Below are 7,738 nucleotides of genomic sequence, written 5' to 3' on the forward strand. Positions count from 1 at the left end.
TTTGGCTGAGGATGCACATGTAGATAATTACGGCCCTGATTCTACACACTGGCAGTGTATGGGGGTACCTTGCCCCTTCATGCAAGCAAGCTCTGACCCGCAATTTAATTAGCTGCTTGCATGTGTCCAGTTAGTGTTTTCCAGCATAAGTCCAGTTACCTGAATGACAAGGTGACAAAGCCATTTTAAAGCACACCCTAACAGTTCTGCTGAAACAAACAAAAAAAAGGTTCCTCAAGTTCAGTTGTCAGATTCTCCCTTTTAGGACCCTGCTGCTTTAGCTATGCATATAGTTGCTATAGTCACTAGAATTTTTCACCTTAAGGTTCAAAGACAAAAACAAAGACAAAAATGTGAAAATCTCAGAGTTATGAGCAACTGAAAATGGAGGCAATAATGCGAGTATGTGTTAAGCTAGGACCACTGCTAAGGTAATCTAACATATAGGAATTGAATTCACTTTTGCATTATACACGTGCAGGAAAAAAGAAAAAAAGACTAATCTTTTACCTGGGAAAAGTACTGCACTGTTTTACCCCTTGCTTAAAGCAAAAATGCATTGCGTTTAAACTTCCCCCAAACTGACTTCAGAGTAGATACCGAGCATGGAAATTGGGTTTTAAAATCCAGTACAATGAGAATACCAGCATTTACCACTAAGCAACTGCTTGCAGTGGTGTCAACCGATATAAATGTTAATTCCTCCCACTCTATGCAGCTGCTGATAACTTCCTTAAACAAATTTCAACTTTGTAAGAATGTTCTATGTTTGATCCCAGTCAAGCAAAATCCAGCCCTTTTTTCTGAGTTTATACATATATTTAAGAAAACACAACCACTGCTTTCTTCACATGTTCTGACTGGAACTTTTCTCCATGTGTAGTTCTATACTTTTGTAATCAGAGAAAGTTAGGGTTGGAAGGGACTTCAGGAGGTCACATCTAGTCCAACCCCCTCCTCAAAGCAGACCAGCCTCAACTACATCATCCCAGCCAAGGCTTTATCTAACCTGGTCTTAAACACCTCCAAGGATGAAGACTCCAAAACCTCTCTGGGGAGCCTATTCCCGTGTTTTACTACCCTCCTAGTCAGAGAGCTTTTCCTAATATCTAGCCTCAACTTTCTTTGCTGCAACTTGAGCTTGTCCTGTCATCCGCCCCCACTGAGAAAAATCCAGCTCCATCCTTTTTGGAACCACCCTGCAGGGAGTTGAAATTAAAGTGCGCCCCCCCCCCATCTTCTCTTTTCCAGACTCATTAAGCCCATTTCCTTCCACCTCTTCTCACTAGTCATGTGCCCCAGCTCCCCAACCATTTTCATTCCCCTCCTCTGGACTCTATCTAGCTTCCTTTCTGTAGTGGGGAGCCCAGAACTGGACACGGAACTCTAGATGTTGCCTCCCCAGTGCTAAATAGAAGGAGAGAATCGCTTCCCTTAACCTGCTGGCAACACTCCTACTAACTTAGATTAATCTTAGCTCATTTTGTGCATCTCAATGAAATTGAAAACATAAGGAGACTTGGAAGGGTTACTTTTTTAAGACAAGTAGCTTTAAAGCACTGCAAAGTTTTCACATGTGTAACAGAATTTCCTGTTAGATGCCTGTGCTTGATCACTGCCTTAAACGTGCATTTCAGCACAGTCTAACAGGTAGAGAACCCCTCCACAACTTTAATATAGCAGTACCCCATTTCAAAACCTAATTTACTTATTACAGTGCTTACCTCCTTGCATAGGGGCCAGGCAGGAATGAGCAAACTCTTACCTCCTCACACCCCATGGCACCCTTAAAAGGATCTCATGGAACGCAGCAAAAGAATGCTACCTACCTCACCTGAGAATCACTGGTCTCAACTTTAAAAATCATAATAAAGCTTCCAAAGGTTAAAAAAAAGCCCAAAAGGAAATGGCAGTGGCTGCAGGGGTGTTGTTACTGCCCACAAAAAGGTCACATTACTTCTCAAGTTCAAGTCTTACTTCTAACTAGTTCTTTTACTCAGCACTTATCCAGCTGCTTATAAATGCAGAGCCAGATTATCTGCCTTACTGCTCAAAAAGAGGCAGCAAACTGTTTGCTGTTATTTGTCTTGACATACCCATGTAAAAAGTGAGTCCCCAGATGGCAAATAGATGATGCAATTACATATACCTTCCCCTGTTATCCTCTTTCAGGGTTTGCTGGGACAGGCAGAGCAGGGAAGTGACTGAGCAGCACTGTGTCTTCACAGCACAGGTAGCAGATGATCCATCAGGGATTACTGATGGTTCGCACAAACAACAGCAGCCCCTAAACTAGCACCATCGCTATGACAGAGAATCTGGAAGCCATAGCCACCTCCTGACAGCCTGCCTTCTCTTAGTATGGTGTACTTAGCCTTTGCTGAGCACAGAGTGTGTTTGTCCCTCCCTCCTAATAGCCCTCTTGCATAATGCAAAATGGGTGTTCTCTTACTGGCACTTATTTGTTGATTTGAGGACTTGGTGTAGTAAAAAACTGGCCTTTCAATATGGGTACTAAGTAACCATCAATTTTGTGCAGGAATGCATTCATTGGCTGACCTGAAGAAGGTGGGTAGGGAGAAAGGTGGGTCAGAACCCTAACCTATAGAACAGGGGTAGACAACCCACCCCCCACCCCCGTCTGGGTGCCAGAGCATGGCACACAAAGGCATTCTGCTTGGCATGTGTGAGGCTTGGGCCGGATGGTGGGGAAGGGGCCAGGGCTCTGCTGCCCTCACCCAACAAGGATTGGGCCCCTTGCAGCTCCCCAGCTGTCTGACCCCCGGCACACTAAGATCTTACAAGTCGAGGTTGTGGGTGTTTTTGGCATTCTGTCCAAAAACGTTGCCAACCCCTGCTATCGAATCATGCTAAACAGCACACGTACAGACTCCACAACCACATGATATATAAAATCCATTGCAGAAGACTCAGAAATTGCAGTGTCAGATATGCTCTGGGACGATCAAGATACCAAGAGGTTAAATTCCTTGCTTAATGTGCACGGAAGTCTACTGGACTACGTAGGCTTGAAAACATGCTGTGAAACTCAGGATACATCTCTCTCAGCCTTGTCCCCTATTTGTACACTTTACATAACAGTTAGACCTTAGTATTTACATAGACAGAGGCAACAACTCTGAGTCTATGCCACCAAGACAGTCATGTAGAGAGAGTCATGTTTGTCAAAGGGTCTCAAATGACACACACTTCACCCACCCATTAGAACCCCTACCTTTAATCATTTTTGTGGTGACCTAAGTAGAAGAAGTCCTCTCATATCATCATTTGTAAAGGTTTGCTTCAGCTCCACCTTTTGATAACCTCACCCACACAGGGTAGGTAGTCATTTGTGAGTTTGTGCAGCCTTTTGTAAGGTGAGTTTTGCCACCAGACAGGGGGAAGCAGGAAGACTTATCATGATTACTCTGTTGGGAAAGGACTCAGTCCTAGGTGCAGAGAAAGATGAAGGTGGCCTTCTACCTAATACCAGCCTGGTTAGCAGATCAACTACTCAAGCTAACCTCTGTCTTTAAAAACATATTTGATTCTAGGTTTGCGTGCTGAATCCCAGATTCACAGGTCATACTCTTGCCCCTACTTCCACCTCTGTAGGCAAGTCAGGCGTTTCCTTCTCCAATGGCTGTACTAACCTAACTGAACCCTAAGCTATAAGATCCAACTCTTTGCTGCAGAGCAGACCAAAATCATCCTAGACATAGCTTCAATGAAGTTAATGGCATTAGAAATAAACTTAGTCCACTGTACTTCCAAAACTCAAAAAGAATGCAGTGGGATTAGAAAAGGCACAGAGAAGGGCAACAAGGATGATCATGGATATGGAGCAGCTGTCATACCAGAAGAGACCAAAAAGGCTAGAACTCTTCAGCTTAGAAAGAAGATAGCTGAGGGGGATGTGATAACTGCCTATTAGATCATGAAGGGCACTGATTAAGTTAATAGGGAACTTTAATTACCAAAGTCCCACAAGACAAGAACAGAGACGACCTATTGAAAATAAAAGGAGACAGAACTAAAAATAAACAAAGAGAAGTGTGTTCTTTATAAATCACATAGTAAATTTATAGAACTTGCTACCACAGAGGGTTGTAGCAGCAGGTATATAACTAAGTGCAAAAAAAGACAAATCCACAGAGGATAAAGTTATTAAACAGAAAAGTCATGCATGTGCCTTTGATGTCCCTGAACCAATGACGGTAGATGCCAGGAATGGATCACTCTAGCCATGCCCTGTTCATATATTCTCCCTCTAAAGCAGGGATGGGGAACGTCTGGCCCGCAGGCCGGATGCGGTCGGCTGGGGACTCCATTTCCCCGCCGCCCCTGCCTGCATGGTTTGTGCCGGTCTCCGTGGAGACTACAGCCTTAGCCACACTGGCAGTGTGCGCAGCAGAGCAGTGCAGGGGGCTGCTGGGATCTTGCGGTGGGGGAAGCTTGCTCCAGAGCCAGGGCAGAGCCACGATCTGTAGCTTGCTCGCTCTGTGCAGGGGCATGCATGCAAGGGATCATGGCTCTGCCCTGGCTCCTTGCAGCAGTGACAGCCTGTCTGGAGCCGGGGCAGAGCCACGATCCCCTGCATGCATACCCCTGCCCGGAGCATGCAGGCCCCAGATTGCACCTCTGCCCTGACTCCGGAGCAAGCTGCCCCTGCCACAAGATCTCAGCAGCTCTGGAGCAGCCCCCTGCACTGCTTTGCCACCTGCTCTGCCCGCATGGCTGAGGCTGGGGTCTCCATGGAGGCCGGCACAAGCCACACAGGCACGGGCAGCTGGGAAATGGAGTCCCCGGCTCGGAGGTTCCCCATCCCTGCTCTAAAGCATCTACGACTGCCACCATAGACAGACCTGACCTAGTATGACACTTCTGGCCTTCACTGAAACCTAGCTGCAAAATAACCAGTAAAAGCAAGGGACAGGGATTTTCCCCATACTAACCCAAAGTCCCCAAGCATCAATCCTGGCATCTCCCTTACCTGCAGCAATCTGTGTTCCAGGGTAGCCAGTTCTAAGTACTGAATGTCTTCCCGAGAGACTCGATCTAAACGGTCCCGAACCTCCTTCAGTTTGATTTGCTGGGCTTCGACGTTCTCGCGCGCCTCTCGTACAATTCCTCGTGCTACCATGAACACCTTTTCAGCCTGAAGAGGAAAAACCCACAGGCTGTCATTAGCACTGACATGAACCAATTATCTAGCTTTACCTAATTTCCTGAGTAGATATATTGTTGCTTCTTTTCTGACCTTTAGTTGGCGAGTCCAATATTTCCAATATTACTTTGTCTTAAAGCTACAATCTATGCTTTAGACAAGGAACAAACTGAAATTTGTTGGCAGGACACATGCTCTGCCTGCAGCGGACCTCACAGTCCCATCGTCAGCCTTATGCTGTGGGAGGGGAAGGTACTGGTGTGACTGAAATTCCTGGTCCACATCGCTGCAGAATCCCATGGCCAGCAGCAATGAGGAATGGTAAATTCAGTTGGTGGCTGCACTGACATCTCCCCCCATAGCAGCAGGAAGCTGACAAGGGGACCAAGGCATATGACCCCCACAAGCAGTCAACTCCTGCTCCCAACCCCACTCCGTGAGAAACCCTGCCTATCTGGATGCTGCACACTGGCCATGGTGACACAGCCCGGGGAAAGACAGTGGCCAGGATGACCCATCTCCATGAGCTGTATCCAGCCCACAGGCCATATGTTTGACAGCTCAACAGGACAACCTATGTCTTTATTTACAGGTTTCTATATTATTCTCCAAGTATTAACAATGCCAAGCAATTACCTCGGTTACTTTTCCCTGAGCCCCTCGAACTTCATTAAGACCAACAAACTCTTCATATCTGTCCCACCAGCTTTTGACTGTTGTGGAGAGTCTTTGGAGAGAGTTTCTTCCCATTACTTTCCCAACTTCTGTTAGCTGATGAAAGATTTTCACCACCATTTCCACTGGAGTCTTAGTCTCAGGCCTCTTAGATGCTGGAGAGCAGAAAGTCCTCACTACATGTAAATTCATTCTATGGCTCCCCAGTGTAAAAGAATGGCGATACTGCGTGCCATAGCGCACTGAGGCTATGGTACCATTGTACCTCATTGGACCACACCTTGAATCCAGTCACTGCAAAGAACCAACAGGAAAGGAAGATGTTTCCCTCTTAAACTTATAGGCACATAAAGTTGTGCATGCATTGGTTTAAAAGCAAAAGTCTCAAATTAACAATGACACAACCACTTGTTACTTATCTATACTATGCTTGGAAACTTCCCAGGGGACTCGCCTGAAAGGTTTATGGATGACCGTTCTACCACGCATTTTTGCCTTCCTGACATATGTCAGTACTCTTATCGTGTCTCCTGATTACTAATTTTGTCAATAGGCCTTGAAACTAGCCCAAAAATCAGTGCTTGTAGCGATGGTCACAATGTAGCATAGCACACAAGCACAGAATGATTAACACATGGATTTACCTACAGATGTTTGCTATACTTCCATACTTGAGCATAGCACCTTTACTTTGTTGCTACTGACCCTGAGAAAGAAAGGGATGGGTAAGAGGGAACATAACCCTGTCCTCTAGAAATCAAGTGCTGATGTGGGGGAAAACACATGCAGAATGGATAGATGTCAAACCATGCAAGTGCAAAACTTGGGACCCCGCAACTTCTCCTGATGAGATTATTTGGAAAAATTAAATCGGAGATCAATCACCAAGATCATGAAGAGTCCCAACAGTGAATCTGCAATCAAGGTTGCCTATTAACAGTTTGAAAATTTTTACTGGTAACAATTCCTGCACTTTTTAAAATGTCCTGTCGTGACTTTTCTCTGTAATTGCAGTTTGGTTTTGTCTTCCAGTTTGGTAAATGACAGTCTCTCATTGCCCCATGCACACTTGCCCCCTGAAGACTTTGTGTCTCAACAAACCCAACGGCTGCATGCTCCCTCCAGAGGTGTACGCAGTTGCAGAGCTGTTTGGGTCTTTTAAACTAATAATAAATAGCATCAGCCGTGTTGTAAAGAACAGTTTTAGCTGAGAAACAAGATGCTTCAGCAGTTACACCCGCGTTCTCCACCAGTGCGGTGGCACCCAGAGTGGCTGCTGGTGTCTTGCAGGGGTGCAGCAGCGCAGGCGATGCCACAGCCCTTTGCAGTCCAGCGCCACCTGCTCGCCCCAGAGCCGGAGGCAGCCGGGCGCACCGCCCCTCCCCTTTCCACGAGCGGCGTGTGAGAGCAAGGGCCGGGCTGGAGCTGCCCTCGGCCCGGCTTAGCGGCGGGGCGGGTGCAGAGCGCCTGGGACCGGCACTCGGCGCCTGCCCCGAGCTTACAGCGAGGTGGGGGCGGCCGAGAGCCGCGCTCCGACCGCAGCCAACCGGCCGAGCCGGGCCGGGCCCTCCGACAAGGATCCGAAACCGGCGCGCCGTCAGCCCAGGCTTCCCCGGCACCCGCCGCTCACCCAGCCCGCTGGGTCCCGGAGCCCGGAAGCGAGAACGGAAACGGCCCAGCGCCGCCGGAAGTGACGAGAACGAAAGCCGCTGCAGTTCCCGCGACGACGTGATTGTACTTCCGGGGCAGCGGCCAGCGCGGGCGGCGCCATGTCGGGCAGAGGAGGTAGGTACGGCCCATGAGCGGCGTCTAGGGGAGGGGGCGCGGGCGCGGGCGCGGGCGCCAGGGGCTCGGGCCCAGCCTTGGCCTCACGGTCTCGTTCCCCCCCCGGCGCAG

The 7,738-nt window shown here is 48.0% G+C and overlaps 1 protein-coding gene across 1 annotated transcript in view; it reads right to left on the reverse strand.

Annotated features, from left to right (window-relative positions):
* CCDC51 (coiled-coil domain containing 51) overlaps positions 1–6,767 on the reverse strand; it is a 20,839-nt gene extending 14,072 nt beyond the window's left edge. The window contains exons 1-3 of the mRNA XM_019504902.1: positions 6,487–6,767; positions 5,804–6,136; positions 4,994–5,158 (exon numbers count right to left, since the gene is read on the reverse strand). Of these exons, the coding sequence (XP_019360447.1) occupies positions 4,994–5,158; positions 5,804–6,112 (474 nt within the window). The 5' untranslated portion in view covers positions 6,113–6,136; positions 6,487–6,767. The remainder of the gene's footprint in view (positions 1–4,993; positions 5,159–5,803; positions 6,137–6,486) is intronic.
* Between the last annotated feature and the right edge of the window lie 971 nt (positions 6,768–7,738).

Source organism: Gavialis gangeticus, unplaced genomic scaffold (genome assembly GCF_001723915.1).
Source record: "Gavialis gangeticus isolate Ggan-Ray unplaced genomic scaffold, GavGan_comp1, whole genome shotgun sequence".
NCBI classification, from domain to species: Eukaryota; Metazoa; Chordata; order Crocodylia; family Gavialidae; genus Gavialis; species Gavialis gangeticus.